Below are 20754 nucleotides of genomic sequence, written 5' to 3' on the forward strand. Positions count from 1 at the left end.
AGTACAGACAGTACATGTGTGCACAGTAATGAGCAGGTGAAATGTCTGTCTAGCTTACATATGAGGTGTCTCAAGATTTAGGAACATACAATTTTATTGAATATAATAAAAGTAAAAAGTCACTTGACATGCTGCTGTTTTGTGCTATGACCTATTTAAGTGCTGGAAGTTGTTATTTACATGACAACGCCTGAATGCAATACAAGCTCAGCATGAGTGCCGTGCTAGTGTTTGTCTGTGCGTAACAGCAGTGTGTTGATGGTTATTTAGGCTACACACTGTCCATAACAATAACTTTGTCAGCTGACAAACTGCATCGGGCTCGGGGTCAGGTTTGGTCAGGAAAATGCGGCTCGAGCTGCTCTAGCGTGCTCACCTCTGTGTGTGGCGGAACTCCGCTGTGCGCGATACAAAGAGCAGAGGAGAATGACGCGTGACCATGTAGAGACAGAAATGACACGATGACATAACAACATAAATAGTATATTGTTATGTTATTATATCAAGCGTCCGTTGCGCAAAATAATATCAATGGGGGCTGTGGGCAGGACATTGTTACGTGTGCCTGTGACTTCAGGCAGAGACCGCTGCATCAGAGCCGAAGGAGCACATTTTAAAATACATTTATTTTATCAATTAACTTGACTAAACTTTTACTATTTTTAGCAACTTGCCCGATCGGTCAAGTGAGTTGTTAGTTTACATGCCCGACCTTGAGTTTTACTTGCCCCGGGCAATCGGGCAATCGGGCAATCCTTATTTTTGAGCCCTGTCCTGTGTACCGTGGCACTCGTAGCCAGACTTGTGCATGGCCTGCATTTTACCACTAACTGGCAACCAGACGCCAAACAGAGTTTCCTGTAATTACGTAATTTTCATATGCAGGTCTAAAGGTCAAGTATGTGAGGAAGTCTGGAGGGCAGCTTGTCTACTTATGTGTCTTGTCATGCAACTGGCTCCTCAGAGAAGCATGAAGATATCCTCTTGCTGAACAGCTGCTGCCTTCTGTTATACAAAGTGCTGTTCCTTCCTGGTGTGCAGCATCCTGTTTATCTCTGTCATATTCAAAAGGTGAGTTCCTTAACTGCTTGTCCGACAATATTTACCACAAAAGCACATTACAGTGTGGCCTACATTTCCTTCTACCCTTTCATGTTGTGAAAAAATGTGGAGCCTGGAAAGTGTCGTGGGCTACAAACAAATTTGTGGAAACCTGTTTTAGGTAACATGTACTCTTAAGATTGTATCAACCTGTTGCAGTAGGAATTGAAGTAACAGGTTATTGCAGCTACAAGGGCTGTCCTGAATGCCTTTCGCTTTGGCTCTAAAACTTATAGCAAATATTTGAAGCTTTGGCAGGAGGCTGAAAATGACTTGGGAAGGACTCTGCGAGACATTTCTCCATTCTCAGCTATTTTGGTTTAATCAGAAGCATTGTTTTTTAAAGACGCTGTTCTTCAGCACTGGTTCTCAACCTTTTCAAGTGGCGACCCCCCAAGAATAATCACGTTGGTGTTCAGGAGCTGCGCCTGACCCACTGGAATGGCACCCTCTGTGTTCATGTGCATTCAAACTTTGACTCTCACAAACACACTCAATAATATATTCTAAGGCAAATGATATCATTGGTACAGGTGATTAAAAAATAAAATAAAATAACATAAAGAAAACATAAATTAAAATAAATAAATAAAGTAAAATAAAGTAAAATAAAATAAAATAAAATAAAATAAAAATAAAAATATCCAAATCCCCAAACTGAAAACAGAATATATACCCCCATGACACCTGCTGAGCTTCTAATTAAAAATAAAAAAAGTCACTGATTATGCAGTGAGACGGAAGGTAGGATTTTTAAAGTCAGACCTGGGGCAGGTGGTTTCTTTGAGCACTAGGTGAGGAGTCAGTGGAAAAACAAGGCTCATATGTTTTTCACAGTGAAGATATTTGAGTATTATATGAATATCCCTTCAGTAAAACACAACCAAAAATACTTAACTTAAGTGAACAGTTACTAAAATACTTAACTTAAGTGAACAGTTAAGTGAATACTTAACTACCAAAGTAACACCTAAATCTCCTTCTTTTCTGCCTGTGTATCCACTGTAATGTAGGAGGAACAGTGTGTGTGAGAGGTAGCATGGGGGCGCTTGTCTCTGATAGGGCGTGGCTGGATTAGCGGGATCTCTGTGTTTTAATGGGATTATAAACAGGGAGAGTGGCCGAGTGGCACGTACTGACACGTAACCTCTGCTGCTGACTCTGCTCGGGTATGGAATACAACAGAATGGAGGAGGACGACCCTGCCATGGAGGCAAGAACTACGCTGACTTGTCCTGAGTGACGGGAAGTTTGACTGGAATTTGAACACCAGACACATGGCCGCTAATTATTTTTGTTTTCATGGTTACTTCAGTGATGATAGCAAATCACAAATTGAATCAATGTTTATAACAAAAAAAGAGAAACAAAGAGATTCTCATAAAAGTTCAAACAGGAATAATCATCATCGAGTACCAATGAACATCATTTCCTCCGTATATCATCCACATACCTTGGCTGTCCAATCTCTATTAAGGTAATATATGCATGTGACACAACGTCCATCCCCATTGGGGTTATCCACATGGCGCACGTATCCTGTCCCGTTTCCAGGGTAACATGCCACCATTGCCTAAAGACGGAAAATGAAAATGCATGATTAATGAAAAGAGATTCACAGAAAGCAGAAACGTATGCATTCATTATCTACATCTCATACGAATCATTAAACACATCAGCAGGAGTAATGCATGAACACAGAGAGGGATCAGTCAAGGCTGCATTTAAATTGTGTGTGTGGGTGCAAATGTAGCTGCAAGTGCCGTTCTAGTCAGTCAGAACCTGGCCTGTGGATTCAGCTCGACTGTCTCTGTTGGCCCGTGGTGCAGATGCAGCAGATGGTCTTGGCACAGCCAGATGGCATTGTCTTTGCCTCACCTGCGCCCAGACTGATACACGCAGTGGCTGCTTATGACACAGCTGATTCATTATAAACTTTAAACTAGCGAGAAAATAAACCGGAGATATCACGCACCACGTCAACTTCCCCTTGCCTTTTCCTGCTCTATTAAGACTCGCATGATCTGCTTGGGTGTTGGCAGTGAACCCTCTATGAGCTCTTGTAAACTTCTTGGTGTAAACAGTGTGGAGAGTCCCTCGGAATTAAGACACACACAAGTGGTGACTCTCGCACTGCCGGGACGGACTGTGACAAAGACTTGTATTTGCTGAAATAAGACTTCCATGGAAGACAGGAAGTTTGAAGAGAAAAAGTTCAGTTCTTACACTGCCTGCAATATCAGATATCAGACCATAAGCACTGGAAATAACAACCAACACTTGCGGGACGCCGTGCAACTGTGTGTGTTTTCTGACTTGAAAGTGGAGCTTAAGTTTGCGGTGAACATGCACAAGCCCAGAGGGCAGATTCAGCCCTCATGCACCATGTCTAAGCAGTGATATGACAAACAAAAGGCAAGTTCCTCCACATTCTTCCATGCACTTGGATCAACAAAGACCATGGCAACATTATTATAACATGCACAGCAGACTAAACTCTTGTCTCGTGCCAAGTGAAATATTGTCAGACCTTCTATGTTTGAATCTTGAAAAGCTATCATCTCCTCAGAGAAATGATAGGATACACTATATTTTAAAATATTTGGACTTGGAGTGAAAAGAATCACAGAATTAAGTCTATGACAGTTGATCTATATAGTATTGCAAAATCTGTGCATGCAAGTTCTTTCTAAGGTCAGCGAGCGGAAAAGAAAAAAAAAAAAAAAAGCCTGCATCACATTCATCACACATGCGTGTGAACGTTATTTTCCTGCGCATCTGACCATAGTTGCTTGCGTCAATCCACATTGTGTTGACATGTTTTGAGTGATGCAGGTTGCCACTGCAATGCACGATATCAGGGTCTTCAAAGCCGAAAAGCAACAAAACCCCACCATAAAGATGAGGGGGGGGGAGGGAGGGGGAATCAAGCTGACAAAGGGCTTCCTGTCGGTAAGACGCAATACAGTAAGCTTTCCTGTCAGCGTGCTTGTTAAAGAGAGGGAGAGAGAGAAAGAGGGGCACACAGACAGAGAAAGCAGAGGGGTGGGGCTGGAGCAGTAGAGAGGAGTGAACTGCTATAAACTTTGACTCCTGGCCTCCCTCCAGAGGGAGCAGTATTTTAATGGTTGTGCTACGTGCAGAGCGTGAGGAAGGTTGGCTGATCCTCGGCTATGTCACCCCTCCCACCCTTAACTGCTCGGCTCACGCTACAAGGCTGGAGATGGGTAAACAGTCTCTGTTTGGAAAAGTGTGCTTTTGCTGACTGAGATGTGTGAAGTTGGTATGTGTGTGTGTTTGTGGGGGGGCTGACTGAAAGTGCGAGAGCCTTGGCACTTTGCAAAACCCTGGACACAGCAGTTTCCTTAGACTGGGCAAGTGTCGAGACTCTATAAAAGTTTATCTACTGCAGGAAAGCTGAAGTCCAGCACAAGCTCAATTATGCACCTGTGAGCATGCCAGGTAAGGTCGTATTAAAATATACAGCAATATCAAGTTTGGTTTTCTGAAACGTACGCTATTTGACCAGCTGGCACTTCTTTAAACCAAATACACACCACGCTGACGGCATACACAAATAATCCACATACAACACATGAGATTGGAATGCAGACCAGCTAGTGTCTGCAAAGTGCTATTTAACTCCAGTTTGACTTTCATGTGATCTGGTCATGTGGACCCAGCTGAGATACAACAGACACCACTTTTGATCAAATCTGCAGTCAGAGAAGTGCAGATAGCACGGTGCTAAGACCCTGGTGAAACATGCAACATGCAGCAGCAACACACAGAATCAGAGTGCAGCAGTTTGTACTTGAAAAATGTGGAGGAAAGGGAATGATACTCCACAATTAAAGACAAATATTATGACTACAAATGCAGTTAATTCCTAATATTCCCTCTCTCTGACTAAATCACTACAAACTGACAGAATGTAAATATCTTAATATAAGCTGGTCTAAATGAACCAGTATAAAATGTTCTAATGATTTCTCCATCCCAACATGGCAACAGTTTGCAAACTGCAGCAGTTTTTTCATTTCCACCTTCACCTCTGACCTTTACCCCCGTTTCAGCTCCCTTTCCTATAAGCCACTTATTCTTCCGCGTTCCTCTGTGGCCCTCATTAGGAGGTTGACCTCGCTCATTTGTTTACATTCCACAGGCACAGCTTCAGAGGCCTTCTGGCATTTACAGGCAAAGTCTAAACTGGGGATAATGTCAAACAAGTACTTTAAAATCTATAATTATTATGAGACATCACTGCTGATAGAGAGGTGACAGTGGCATTCATTACAGTGAGCCAAGGTCACTGATATTCTTGATCACAATCCGGTGTTGGGCATCCAGAATAATTCACTAAATCAGATATTAAGGGATCAAATATGTTTTTAAATTTCTGAAGGGGAGGTCATAAACTGAGGATCCCTTTGTGTGGGAGAGACTAATGCGTTCATGCAAGTCGTGCGCTGATGTTTATTTTTCTTCCTTGTCTTCAATTTGTCTCAGACAACTGCAGCTCAAACCTCAAATAAACCAAGCATAAACTGGATGGGACACGGCAAACCGAAGTAAGACTAACATTATGTATGTGAGGTCAGACACACAGATTTACTGTTAGATATGCCTCTGTTTTTCTTAACTCTGCTCAGTTCATTTAAGGACATGAAGGTGTTTCAACACTGTTATCAATGTAATGTAAAGCAAACACTTACATAAATTTAATAATAAAGGTTGGTAATAAGTGTTACCATGGTAAGTGCTGCTTGTAGTGAACACAATTTATCTGCCATTATCAATTTACAGGTCCCATATTATGTTCATTTTCAGGTCCATATTTACATTTGGGGTTTCTACTAGAACATGCTTACATGCTTTAATAATAAAAAAAATGCACTATTTTTCTCATGTTGTCTGCCTTAAAATACCTGTATTCAGCCTCTGTCTAAAATGTGTCATTTTAGACTGTAATGGCACTGTGGCGGGAGTTTCTACCTTTATATAGTTTTGTGTGACATCACAACTTCCTGGAAGTCTTCATGGCCCGTTTAAAGGCAGAGTTTCTGAATATGGACTGTGCATTTCTCTGTGGACTGAGCTTTTTGATACTTTTTACATTGTTTATACAACAGCTTTACCAGCTATATAATAAAAAAAAGATGTGGAAATTTTAGTTTTTACTTTGTGGGACCTTTAACCCTTTGAAACCTGGAGAGCAATATCACTTTTCTTGTTCTGCTTTCAGACACCTTTCGCAAGTATTTAAACCTTTGAATCCTGAGCAAATTCATGCATTTTCCTTCAAAAACATGGCTCAAGACTGCCACAAAATGGTCGCATTTTATGAGCAGTTTTGGAGTCAGTGCAAGTATTTTTTTCAACTACTCGCTCGTGTGCGACCTGCAAATTTGCAGGTGTTTTTTTTTTCCATGTTGTCAAACGTGGGAGTGAGTCCGCCAGTATGGGCCTATGTGTGTGAGAGGAGGAAAGTGTGGGAGTGAGCGATTAGTTAACCGCGAGGATCACGTCATCTACACTCATCAGTAGGGTTGTTCCAGCTGAACTGCGCCTCGCCTGGAGAGTGGACAAGAGCAGGTGGCTGCAGGATGAGGAGGTGACAACAAGCTGTGGTCAAGTTGGGGGCTGAATCCAAATGTCCACCCTCTGGACTTGCAGACTGAGCCCTTGAGGACTTCAGTTGTACAGAGTGTGACGTATTTGCTGTCATCACGTCAAGTCTGCGAGGGCAGAGACTGCAAGCAGCTGATAGGAGGCTCTAAAGACCGTTTTACTCATTGCCGTGGAAACGTTTAACTATCACTGCTGTCATATTCATATATAAGTCATATAAGTTGATGAATAGTGCCTACTCAGCTGTTCCTTCAGATAACAAGGTATAGATCCCATGTACAGCCTTTTTGTGACTAAACAAAAATGTATTAATATATCTATAGAATAGACTACACATGATTAAAAACAGAATTATTTGTAAGTAAGGACAGGACCCAAATAAAATGGGCACTACTTACATACATTACAATCCTTGAAATATTATCAGACTCATATCGGTTTGTTCTCAGTCTCCAATTGTTTTAATTATGATAGATGAATTTATAAAAATGCTTTACAGGCGATCTGTTTATGTTAATGGTTTAACCTCCATTTGACATGGATTCTCATGTAAATCAGCATCACAGCAGTTTGCTGCTGCAGAGCAGACCTGTCCCCCTCAACTACACAGCTAAATAAATTGTGTCTGACTATAAGGTTAATATTTTCAGAGGGAAAAAAATACAAGACAACACCTTTCATTAAAGATCAGTTGGATACAGTCAGGGCATCACATCTTTACAGATGTTAGTTTAAGAATCCTCACATCCCACTGACCACAAGTCTCTGTAAGTCTCAAGTCTCTTAAAAACAGTCGAATGTAAATATACAGTAGACTCTGTATAGTTTACGATACAGTTAAAATGGCCAAAAATGTGAATAACTGCGTTGCAGGACAATTAAAGGCGTGCCTGTAAATGTTCTGCTTGTGCTCCTAAAATTTTTAGTAAGGGGCTACAGTGCTCCAACTAAAAGAAGTTAGTCTGGAGCCCTGAAAATCATGGGGAACAAGGCAGTGAGCAACTTGATAAGAAATGTCCCACAAATTACAATAAAAAAAAATGAAATTAAAAAAAAAAGATGTAGAAAATGATTTAACAATAATTCTAGGGGGAAAAAATAAAGCTAGAGAACAACTATTCATAATAATAATTATTATTATTATTATAATTATTATTATTATTATTATATTTTAAAATTACGTTATAGAAATATTTAAATTGTTAAGCTCTCTTTCCAGGGCATTTCCTTGTATGTTTGTTTTGAACTTCCTTTCCTTTTCTTTTTTTTTTTTTTCACTAACGTCCTTATTTCAATTTTCTGTTTTTACTAATTTCTTGCTAATTTTAAATCAGGTTTTGATTAATTTTGAAAGACATCAAGACAATTTGCTCAGGTTTCAAAAGGTTAAATCAGACATGCAGCTGGTTTTCATGAATTTATCTAAATAACCTATTGTATTTAAAAAAAAAAACAAAACAAAAAAAACTAGTAAGTAAAAGGGAAGGAGAGACAGTGAGCACCATGCATGTTAGTAAACAACACCTGGGGTGTCGGTGGATTAGTGGATAGAGCAGGCGCCCCATGTACAAGGCGGCTGTTGCCGCAGCGGCCCGGGTTCGACTCCAGCCTGTGGCCCTTTGCTGCATGTCACTCCCTCTCTCTCTCCCCCCCTTTCAAGCTTGACTGTCCTATCGATTAAAGGCTAAAAAGCCCCAAAAAATATCTTTAATAAAAGAAAAAAAAAAAAAAACAACACCTAATGTAAAAAGGGACAAACTTGACTCTTGAATGCAGTCAGTGGAAAAGACAGTAGAAAAAACATCCCTCAGCAGGCATGCACAATAACTCCAGGCCAGCTGCCATAGCATCACATAATGATGCTTTTTACATAATAAGTGTTTTTGATGTCAACTAAGGCTGTCGGCTAAGAATTTCCATCTCTTGTCCACAATACAAACCTCTACCACATGTTTACAGCTCAACGATAAACAAAGTTGTGTGTACAGTATGCGAATGCTTCTGTGGAGGCTTGAGAGAGCCTCAGTGTTTTGGCTTCACAGGTGGTGTGGTATGCTTGCAGTTTTGTCACGACTGCCACAGAATCATAAATAATGAAAATTCCATTATGAAATCAAATGGATTTATAAAGCTGTGCCAAGTGGAGTACAAGTGAAGAAACAGCCCGTTGTCGCTCAAGCAATTTGATCAGACAGAGAGGGCAGGCTTCAAAAGCATTTTAACTGTTTTTTTTTTTAATGGCCCCTTTCTAGAGGAAAGTGAGGGACTGACCAAAGCCTGCGACTCCCCTCTCGTCAGTTAGAATGGAAAAGGCCTTTTGATGAGAGGTGAAACGTCTTCAAGAAACTCAAGCAAGTCCAGTTGCCTACGATATAAGAATTACCATGACCAGGATGACTGACCTCACGCTGTCACTCTGCCACCTCCATCAGTCACACAATAAATGGTAAACTGACTAAATTTATATACATTTTTTATCCTGGAAGTGTTTCACAATGTCTCACAACAACCCCTGTACACACACTGAAGGTGGTGGAGCTGGCATGCATGGCATCACTCTGTTCAGTGGGGGCTGTTTGGGGTTCAGTGTCTTGCTTGAGGACACTACAAAGCAGCTGACACCTATAAGCTCCTGCCAGGCGATGTAGACATTTTGTAATGTTTACCAGTGATCCATGCTAACTATCAACCATCTACCTGCTACAAGTCTTCAGTTCACATAAACCAATGAAACCAAAACTTCATTTTCAGCTCCACTAAGCACAAAAAAATAAACAGACCTAATCAAGATACCATCAACTGGTCTGTGGAGTTTTCTCGTCAGCAAATACAAGTTATGTTTACATTTAGTGTTTCTTACCAGAACTCAATGTGCGAATGAATCATGAAGACTTAATTAATAAAATAAGTTTTGTGCATTTCCTTCCTAATAAAACATGAGCATATAAAATGTAATAACATAAAAATGTAAAAATGGGTTGTTGACATGTGTCTCTGCCACCAACCTTAGAGAAAACTGGTGGCAGGGGCGTGGAATGCATTGCTCATATACAAACTTTGCTTAAGGAGTAATTTGATTCAATGTTACTACAACATTTCCAGTCAAGACCAAGCAGCAACCTCTGGGCAGAAAAATGAAGCGAACACCTAAGTACTAAAAATTGCAGTTTTTTAAATGGCCACTTGAGGCTGGCTCCAGAAGCCAGTCTTTCCCCATAGAGCCTCATTTTAAAATGCCCAACTTTACAGCAGGATTAAAAATGGTTACAGCCTGGTACAAAAAATGGTTTTGGTGTCTGTAGCTAATTTCTAGTGCTGCCCCCTACCAGTCGACCAAACGTTATTCGACCAGAAAGGTCATTAGTCGGCAAGATTCCACTTGTCGCATAGTCGACGAAAAAACAAACAAAAATTTGAAACTCTATTAGGAGCTGCGTCTTGTCAAAATAAATCAAAACCTATATGAGTGGACCATGTGGGAATTTAATTTGAAAGTACAAACACAGGAAAAGGCCACGCTCAGCAGTCAGACAGGAGTCATGTTACAAACCAATCACAGCTGACAGATACCATCCCCTTCTTCTGTAAATATTCAGTCTGATAAATTTGGAAAAGTTGATCATATTAGTGCAAGGCTATCCAGAGCTTTACATCTGTCCCACAGACGATACGCTTACACACTTATAAACAGCATCTGGAAGAAGATCAGCTCTGCACCTTACAGGTAAATAGGCTATACAATGCTTGTTAGGGTTGCTTAGCAGCCTCAGACGCAACCTGCCACTGCGCTCTCTCAGAAAAAGCCAGATGTCACATTTTCCAAGCGGTTAAAGACGCGGCATGTGTATGTCCCCTACTTTCCAGGGCAGGTACCTGTGGTTATTCCACAGGCTAGTTAATAACATGTCGGGCAGGAAATCCAAAGCGTGGGATCATTTTGAGAAGGTGAAGGACGAACCCAAGGTGATATGTAAACTCATCTTCATTGGTCGACTACAAACATGACGTATCATCTGAAACATTTAAGTAGCTACATGCCCATTAACCACTTAGCACAATCATTACTGCTTTGCCGACAGCGTCATTAACAGGCGGCTCGCTCAGTGTGTGACGTGCACTTGTAGATAAAATATAGGCCTATATTAATGAAGGTTCATTAGTACGGTTTTGTATTTCTCTGTAATGTAGCACAGTGTTAACAATGTTACTGATAATTAACACGTCCTCACGCACATCAAAAACTTCAGTGCAGAGCCTAACTGCTAAACAGAAATCAAAAAAATGAAAAAAAGGCTCGCATCTCGTCTATAAATAAATTGGGAGCATTTTATAGACGAGTTGCAACAATGTTACTGATACTATTCTTTCTCACACCTTCAACTCAAACCATGTTGCCCTGCCCAAAATATATAATTCAATATTGTAAACATGCGGGCAACCAGTCGATTAATGGCCCTAAATGACGACTACTGGTCAACTGGGAAAATTCTTAATTAGTAGCCCTACTAGCTTCCCCTTCACGACAACTGTGCAGGGGGTTCATTTCTATATAACTCACCCATTTACATTTTACTAAGGCTCAAAATTACACATAATCAAGGGCAGGCTGCTTTGAGTGACAGGGTGTCTGATGATAGGGTCCTCACTCATCCACTGTGCCAGCCTCTCGCCCAAGTATGGTCACTTCTGGCTCCAAAAATCCAAGATGGCGACGGCCAAAATGCCAAGCTCGAAGCTTTAAAATGGGAGTCCATAAACCAGCGGGTGACGTCATGGTAGCTACACTAAATATTTTTACAGTATATGATCAAGCCATGCTATAAAAAGTTATTTCTCTGCAAATTCACTTCAGGAATTTGCAACCTTTGTTGAGGCAGTCTGGTACCTGTAATACTTATGTACATAACTATAGGGTTACTGTGAACAACTACTTAAATTACTAATTTGTCCACTGCTGTTTAGTCTCTAAAGTGTTATAATAGTCAAAAATGCCCATCACTAGTTCCTGGACCACACAGCGGTACCACCTTCAAATTATTTGTTTTGTTTGACCACCAGTCCACAGGTCAAGGTGCTCAATTAACAATATGATGCTGTCATCAGATCATGTTTGATATTTTTGTTTATTAAATGACCTAAAGTAATAATTAGTTGGCAAAATTGTTGATGGATTTTCTGATGATTGACTGAATGATTAATTGAACAATCGTTTCAGCAGCACAACATATCTGACCAGGCATTTCACTTAAACTGTTCATCACCGCTGGTTTACTGTGAAAGAGCTGCTCAAAGCAGACGTGTCAAACAGCTCCATCCCAACAGATCTAACTCTCACCTTGTGCTGACCTGATCGCTTGGAGGGATACACTGATCACTGTGATGCTATCAGTGCATCTCCGGTTTGAGCACTGATGTGAGCCATGAATTGGGGTGGAGCAAGAAAGGAAAAGCTGCAAGGGGTCTGCTCACTTCACAGAAGAGATGCTTATCCAAACACGAGTACAAACAGTTGGGATGGAGACCTTGTAGTGCAGGGGAGTGTGGGAACTGAGGCCGTTTGGGCCCCGGCCCGGGACAGCTCGCTGTTTTATCTGTCAGACAGTGGTGCTGCCTCAAAAGGAAATCCCTGTTTAAAGTAATGACCTAGTTTATTCTTTTCTTCTTTACTGTAGGCTATGAACAATAGAGGGACGTATACAGCAGTGGTGCTAACCTTCACCCTTAACATGCTGCAGCGGAAACACAAACACCGTTTCTGGTATCATTAGCAAATACTCTGAGGGGGACTGTGTAAAGGTTGTCGGCCTTGGAGATTTCAGCACACTGCTAGATTCTCTCATTGACAAACAAGATAAAGAGAGGCTGCTGAACTCTGAGAGCTGCTTAAATCTTCTTCTAAACTCAGAATCCACCCACATTTTCAGACCTTCTCTTACACGTCATAAAATTACACAGGATAAGAAGGGATGTTTGGCAGAATCAGACAGCATTAGCTCATCTTCAAAACTGTCCTGCAGTCAGCTAGGTGGTTTTATATTCACACACAACAAGAGCTCAGAGAGCAGATATCTACAGTGGTGTGTCTGTTTTGTGCTGTAACTTCTTAGCGACTGCTCGGCCTGACTGAATAGCTCCATCGTGCCTGTGTGTGAGCCAAGCCAGCTCACTCTGTAATTGGATCAGTCACTGATACTTTCTCTTTGCCAGAGGTAGAAGACAAAGCACAGCAACAAATATCAGTTCAAAAATGAATATAAAAGTCATTTTGAGTCAAAGTTCAAAAGAGCTGGGTGAGAAAGAAAAGAGGTGTTGCTTTGGGAAAAGTACAAGAGACAGGTAATAAAAGCTTAATATCAACCATGAGTTTACGATCCCCTCTCATTCTGTATAGACGCTAAAGTGGCAAAGGAACAATCGTACTTATTATGATAAATTACATATTCTTTTGATTTGACCCGATATAATCTATCATTTTATAAATAGTTTTTTAAATGCACAATTATTTTTATGTCATGCTCCACCCACCCTAAATCCTCCCTGTCTTCAACTCTACAGCTGCGAACAGTCAAAAACAGAAGACCTCTTTATCAAAGCCCCACTTGGATCCTGGCCAGGTGCTCCTTGGACAGTCACAGCATAGTCAGCCAAGAGATACACAAGTTTGAAGCTATTCTTTGTTTAAGTTGGAATAAAATGTATTGAAATTGAATCACGTTTTATTAAATGATTCGCTTTTGTTAGTTAGCACCTGCTCATATTACATATTTTATACATAGACACAACATACGGCACGTGACATCCAACTACTGTCTGTCATTTATCTCTGTGGTATGTCACACATGCAACATTAGATTATACAGTGGAAACTGCTTGTAGGATCATGTCTGTCCACGCCTGCTGCAGGAGTGAGTCTTAAAGCGTGGAAATGAGTTTGCACTTCTTGTTCTGTCCTCTTCCCAAAGTGGCCGGGGTTTTTGTAGGGATGCACCGAAATGAAAATTTGTGGCCGAAGCTGATTAAAATTAAACGCTTGGCCGAATACCGAGTACCGAATGCCGTTGTTTAGTTTTTCATTAGTTTTTGCAGATTAGTGTTGTCATGGTACCAAAATTGGGACCCACGGTACGATACCAGTGAAAGTATCACGGTTCTGAATAGTATCACGATACCACAGCGAAAATGAGGCAGATGTGCCTTTTGTCATTTATAAAAAGATGAATCACTTTTCTATGATACATCACTGATATTTCAATGGAATAAATTACTTATTGACTTATTCATACCTCAAAAATGGCATCAATAAGTGATTAACATAGCGGGGATTGAAATTAAATAAATAAATAAAATAAAAATCAACCAGCCACCCTCCTCCACTGACAAGTAAAGAACAGTCCCTAAAGTGCGGTGAGGTTTGTGGACCGTTATCTGCCACAAAGAGAGAAATGTGAACGGCTTGTTTCTCCTCTGACACGTCACATACCTGTGTGCTGCCACGGCTCGGCTGTTCAGGTACTTTTGGACAGTCATGACACCAAGAAGAGGAAATTATTGGACCTGGAGCCGGGCTTCTCCGTCGCCGGTAAGCCGTTATCTTGCGCCTCGGAGGACATGGCCACCGTATTTGACAGGAATACATTCCTGTCTGTGTCTGTGACCCCTGTTCAACCCACGACCGACAGGATTCACCTTTCGTTTCTGCTGCTGGTTGAAATCTGTACTTGCACAGCCTGCTCCTGAATGATTTCTTTTGCTCGCATAAGACTATTTTTAGTCACAAATGCGAGTAAAATGCTCGCACCGTAGAGCTCTGTGGAAAACAATCACTGCAGCATATATAAACAAATCTAACCTACAAGTAAAAATAAATTAATAACTTCCACTGCTTAAAGATACTAAGTAGGTCAGCTAATACCTGAAATGTCACTGGATACAAACCACTGCAGTGGCATATCAAGTGCCAGGTGGCCAGCGCGCACCGTTATTGGACAGTGTGCGCTGTTATTGGACGGCACATGGACACTCACCCTCTTGCGATTGGACTTTGAACTTATCCCACAGTAGTGGTACCTGAGGTACCATAATACTACCTTACTCCAACATTATGGTATCATATGTACGGTGGTGTTTTAGTATACCCAGTATACCCTGCAACACTACTCTAGATAGTTCAGTATTACATTCTTTGCAAAACGCTTTTCTTCTATCACTCTCCAACACTTTGAAATACCGACACACTGCCGACATTTTACTCTGTCCGTCACCACACGCTGTTTGATTGCGTCATCAAAACATGCCACTATTATTCGGCCTTGCTTTTCACTTATTGCACCGAATACCGAATATGTGGGTTTTTTTGCAATATTTGGCCGAATATATTCGGTTACCGACTATTCGGTGCATCCCTAGTTTTTTGAAAGGATTTTTGGTTAGATGCCTGAAATAAGTTCTGTGGTTAACACAAGCTTAAGATATTTTTTACAGGATTTACAGGCTTGATGTAGTTATGACACAAGCCCTTTTTAAACAGGAATTGTGCAAATTTGCAGGAAAGCCCAATCAGCCTTCTTTCAGCATTGGCAGTACAAAAACAAAATGGGGGAGTGCAGCAAAATGCTACCTACACCTACTTTTGTTTATACTGAATGCGCCTTTTTCGGGGCAATGCCGGGCGTGAGCAAATAACAAAACGTGTAGCTCAGCATGTGACGTAAACAGTGACGTGGGAGGGAAGCCGCGGCTAGTCAGTCATTCTGCAAGGGCAAGGAGGGTGCGCGATTCCTTGTCTCCTCAGTTGCTCATCTTTACTGTAGTGTCGGTCAGGTTTGCGTTTCCCTCTTGCTATTATTACTAGCTACTCTCTAATTCCTGCTATCAGCGGTTTCCTGTTTAGCCACCGCCAGTGGGTCGCACGTGCAGCGTCATCAACAGCTCATCCCACAAGTCATCAACAGCCCCTCCAGTGGCGGAAGGGCGCCTCGTTCTGTTTAAACCAAAACGGTTCTGCCAATATGACTACCCTACGAGGTGGAAAATTGAGCACCTCGGATCAACTCGCCAATCCAGCTTTGTGTGTCTAAACGCTCGCAGCTGGCCGGCAAAACGGCCCAAAATTCGCGGAAAATCTGGCAGTGTAAAAGGGGCTACAGTAACACTTCTGGTGATTGCATTTATGCTTCAAAAGTCATAAAAGTGGTGGTCATTTGTGAAGATTATTTTGCTGAACAAAACGTGTAAGTGTCACAAATATTTGTTTGCCACCGAGCTTATTTTCTGCAATAATCCAAAATTTACTGGAAAAATCACTGGCTTATTGACAGGGGAATCAGGGTGACACTAACTTCCACATTGGCCTACAATAAAATGTCATTCCTGCATCACTCTATAAACAGATGATTATTATAACTCTCATGCATATTACTATCGACAGACAGGGCGACAGTTTTGGTTTATTGTTTACTTCCAGTCAGCTACTGTATAGGAAACATTCCAACAGAATATTAAAGGGAGACTTTGCCGATTTTCAACCATCTTTGTGTCAAAACAGTGTTGGTTTCATGCGTAAACGATACCAGATGACGTAATTTACTTCATCTGGCATAGTTTCACCGGCTCTCAGGCTGTTGCCCAAACTACAGGCTGTACTTCTGCATTTTTGTTTGCCACCCATGTTGCCACCAACACGGACACAAAGAGCGCAGAGTGAAACCAAGAGACAGACCCACCCACTTGCTCTCTCTCCAACTCGGACCGAAATCTTTTTAAAGAAGAACAGGCAGAGCTGATCATATATCAAGATTATATTACTGTTTTGCTTATTACCTCTGCCAAGGAGGTTATGTTTTCGCCGGCGTTGGTCTGTTTGTTTGTCTGTTTGTTTGTCTGTTTGTTTGTTTGTCTGCAAAATAACTCAAAAAGTTATGAACGGATTTTGATGAAATTTTCAAGAAAGGTGGATAATGGGACAAGGAACAGATGATAAAATTTGGGTGGTGATCGGTTGAAGCAAAGTGGATAAAATAATAAATAAAGTCTATGGTCTGACGGCTTCAGCAGCAATCAAGATGGTGAAAATAGCGCCATCTGGTGGCCAGAAAGCATGTCTCGTTCTACTTGCTAAATATTGTTGTAATTCTAAAGTGATGGGGAAAAAAAGAAAGTGAAAAATACAAAAAACATTATATTCTGTGTTGGTACAAAATAAAAACGAAATAAATACACCACAGTGTCTCCATGGTGAAGGCATATATAACCTAATAATGATAGTGATGCATATAACCTAACTGTGATACAGGCTGCAAAATCTGATGTAGAGGGGGAGGGAATATCACTTACTTGGCGGAGGTCTGCACTCTCTGAGTGCTTTTCTAGTTTCTCACCTGCAATGGTTTTAGAAACATATTTTAGTGCCATGTGTAGCTGTAGCAGTGAAAGTTTGTGAACAGGAAGTTCTATACTACTTCCTGCACAGAGAAAACAGAGGCTGAAAAAACTGAGATCTAACAGTAAAACTAAGCCGCGCTGATCAAACATAAACCAAGATTCTGTTATGGAGTTGCCTTTTTCTCACCTTAAATGTTTTCAGAAACATGTTTTAACTGACTGTTTAACTGTAATAAGAAATCATCTCTTGCCAGCGGGTTGCCACTGTTTCAAACTGACATGTTCACATTGTGTCACAGACCAGTGGGAGCATTTATTGGTCTGGTGCAGTGCAGTGCATTCTGGTAGTTGTAGGTTTCCTTCCTCTTAAGCCAAAGCATCTTTTTTTTCTCAGGTTCTGTTGCATCAATTTCAAAAGTATCTGCGTCTTTCTACTGCATTAACAACGTAGTTTGATTAACAGGCTTGAAGTCTGACACTGTCTATATAGTACTGAAATGGACAGCTTCACTATTTACTGAATTTTTCCGGCTGTTTCAAAATACAGTCACTCGCTACAGCTCATTATGAGAGCATCATGTTACCTGGCATTATCAATCCACTTCACAAGTGCGGCTTCAACTGCAGGTGCTTTCCACATGCACATTCATTTTCTGTCTCCATCATTAGCAGCCATAAGATTCAAGAAGTGTATGTTTTCATTAAGAGAAAATTACTTTCTGTTTTCCGTCATGATTTCAATGTGCACCCAGCACCAGCCTCAGAGAGCCAGCTGGAAGTGGTCGAGTTACTGCGAAGCAAAGTATCATGGGAGTGAAATAAAAAACAGAATTACTGCAGTTCTAAATTGTTTGTCTATATGTTGTCCTGTAGGCCCAAAGACCTAAAATGAATACTGTTAGTGGACTATTTGATTACTAAAAGCAAATCATTTAAACAGCATCTGTATAGGAATAATTCTGTCAGAAGCCTTTTCAACCATATAAGCTATTTCCACTGTGATAACAAAGGTATAATGAGCCTCATTAGAAACCAAAGGGCTTTAAAAAAGGGCAGCATGATGGCTCATACTTGGATGATGGGTGATACCGTGCTCTGTCTAACTCCCAAACTACTACATTTATTTTTCACTGTGTGATGGTAAACCAATAAGCAGGAAAAAGGTGGCATGCAGGTACTGTGGGCGGAAGGAAGGAGGGGCTCGCACAGCCTATAGCACAACGCACAGCCTGCTCCGACACTCAGAGGACCACCACCACATGACTTCCTCTAGCTTACTTACTCTATAGAGCTTTAAGATTTAGGTCAACGGTCAACTTCCTTATGAAAGCACACATGTCCACAGTCACTCTGTGACATTACAAATGACGCAACAAATAACTCAACATGCAGCAATATAAAAACTCACTTCTCAAGTTGCTCATAATAAAACTCGACGCAGCAGATTTATCCTGTTTTGAACTGCTTCTTAGCATCTGTCAGCAGTTTTTACTGGAAGTGAGAGGCTCAGCTAGCTGTGAGCTTGAGCTGAATGACATGACAATATACTTACATACTGTGAGACTAAAAGGATTTTGCAGTACTGGGCCGTTTTACAGCAATAAAAGATTTACAGTATTTTTCATAAAATGTGACAAAATGCACTGATATGTCAGGTATTTAATTCACTGCATTAACCAAAGACAGTACTCGCTGGGATTTTATCTCAGAAACAGTGTTTCAACGGCATTTCTGAAACATTTCTTTTTTCTGAATTCATCTTACTATAGAAAATGTGAAGGTGCATCATGCAGTGTGGGACAGGGGCTCCATCTTGTGAGGTACACACAGTGCATCTTTATTACCAAAGTGTGTGCACTCAGTCCAACAATGAGATCATTTTCAATATCTGGATATGCGACTGAAAATGGTGCATCAAGGTCTAGAATCCGGCCCTGGCTGGCAAATCATATGGATCTATGTTGTTTATGGTGATTAGTTTGTACAATACCACCGTTGCAGGCAAAGGCAAATCAGCACGGTCTTCACAAGATGGTGCTCCATCCAAAAAAATGTGACCCGGCGTGAAGGAAACTTCACGTTCTTTATATATAAAATTATATAAATATTGCATAGGTATATAATATAAAATTGCATAGGTTTTATCCATCATCCATCTCTCTGTGGCAACAAGGGCTGAGGCAACAATTATTTTCATTATTGATGAATCTGTTGACAATTTTCTATATTAAACAAATTAATGAGTTGGTCAACAAGGTCAGACAATGCTACAAACAAACAAATTCTAAAAGCTGAAGGCAACGTCTTTAATTTTTTTGTTTCATCCGACTAACAGCCAACTAAATTTACTATCACACGAGACAAAGAAAAACAGGAAATCCTGACAGCTGTGCCACGAGAACAAGGAACTGTTTGGCATCTTTCTTTTGAAAGTAATTTATTTGACTGTCAGTATAGTTGCAGATTCGGTATCTGTTCATTTAATAATTACTTTTTCAACTAATCATTTTGACTCTAGCTGTGTTTTTTTGGGGGGCTGAATCAGAAACGAGAATCTCCCGAGACTGTTTTCTATAATTACTGACTGTCTTTTTTTAACTTATGAAGGAATTGGGCAACATGCACAAAATACATGTGTATTGTTATGTTAATTATAGAGGCATCTTTCCATGACTGTTCCTTTGTGTTTCAGTTGTGCTTGAGACAATCCTGCAACTGTCATCTAAGTCTGTAATTTTGTCTTAATAGACTGGGTATACTGTTAATTTCCTGTGCATCGTGTGTACAAAATAAGACACACATATCGCTATTGTATATGACTGCATTATATAGTTAGCAGTCCAGTCCCTGAAGGGCAATAGTATATCTAATCAAGTATTTGAAGTGAGCTACATGGCATGTTAGTAAGAGTTATCATGTTTCATGAATGACAACATGACTGCATAAGTACGCGCAGAACACTTATAGTAAGATGTTTATAATGCAGCCTTGGCTTAGTGAGCTACTATTACAATATGCTGGATATACAGACATTGAGTCAGTGACAGGACAATCATGTTGCTGCTACACACTTCTTTATATGTTCCCTGATAATCCTATAATGGCTTCAGCAAGCATTCAACATGCTGGAGCTGCAGAGAAACAAACATGTCCTGCTGCCTGCGACTTCCCACAATGTTATCAAGTGAAAAGGGGAAATGGAAACAATGGCATTAAACAACTATTTGGGCAAAATCTTTTTCCTCTATCTTTCTCAACGCGAACTGTGCTTACATTGTGTTGTATCCCTTTGAGCCATTGATAGTGGCGGCCCTCCATTTGTGCAAGTCATGCTGATTTTCCCTGGTCACAGTCCAGGCGTGTGTTTGCCAAGGCAACTAGGGCAGTAGGTGAGGAAGTCAAGTTCTGAGTAGAGTTTGACTCAGTGGCCAGCTGCGTGGATCTACCGCGAAGCCTGACCGCTCGCCGAAATAATGTGCTTTCTGAACATTTCTGAACGTTTAATGTCTACCGAGAAGCAGCCAGGGGAAAAAACGCAACTAGACAGCAGGGGCTGCCTAAAAATAACAGCGGACGGAGATCAGAGCTCTATGCCAGCACAGAAAACCAAGTACCTGAAGCGAGCAAAGGCCATAGGCATCA

General features: G+C 40.9%; 2 protein-coding genes and 1 long non-coding RNA gene across 4 annotated transcripts in view; 2 read left to right on the plus strand and 1 right to left on the minus strand.

Annotated features, from left to right (window-relative positions):
- egln1a (egl-9 family hypoxia-inducible factor 1a) overlaps positions 1-20754 on the minus strand; it is a 33748-nt gene that overhangs the window by 7011 nt on the left and 5983 nt on the right. Inside the window, exon 2 of one of the 2 annotated variants that reach the window (XM_033613043.2) lies at positions 2555-2674. The exons of the other annotated variant lie outside the window; for it this stretch is intronic. Coding sequence (XP_033468934.1) covers positions 2555-2674 — 120 coding nt within the window. The remainder of the gene's footprint in view (positions 1-2554; positions 2675-20754) is intronic. 2 annotated transcript variants of the gene reach the window in all.
- Positions 4521-20754, plus strand: part of tsnax (translin-associated factor X) — a 33133-nt gene continuing 16899 nt past the window's right edge. The window contains exon 1 of the mRNA XM_078160874.1: positions 4521-4563. Coding sequence (XP_078017000.1) covers positions 4557-4563 — 7 coding nt within the window. The 5' untranslated portion in view covers positions 4521-4556. The remainder of the gene's footprint in view (positions 4564-20754) is intronic.
- Positions 5250-15357, plus strand: LOC117248220 (uncharacterized). The gene is made up of 3 exons (XR_013487905.1): positions 5250-5672; positions 8985-9178; positions 13288-15357. It is a non-coding gene; the product is annotated as an uncharacterized LOC117248220 (long non-coding RNA).

Source organism: Epinephelus lanceolatus, chromosome 17, assembly GCF_041903045.1.
Source record: "Epinephelus lanceolatus isolate andai-2023 chromosome 17, ASM4190304v1, whole genome shotgun sequence".
Lineage (NCBI taxonomy): Eukaryota > Metazoa > Chordata > Actinopteri > Perciformes > Serranidae > Epinephelus > Epinephelus lanceolatus.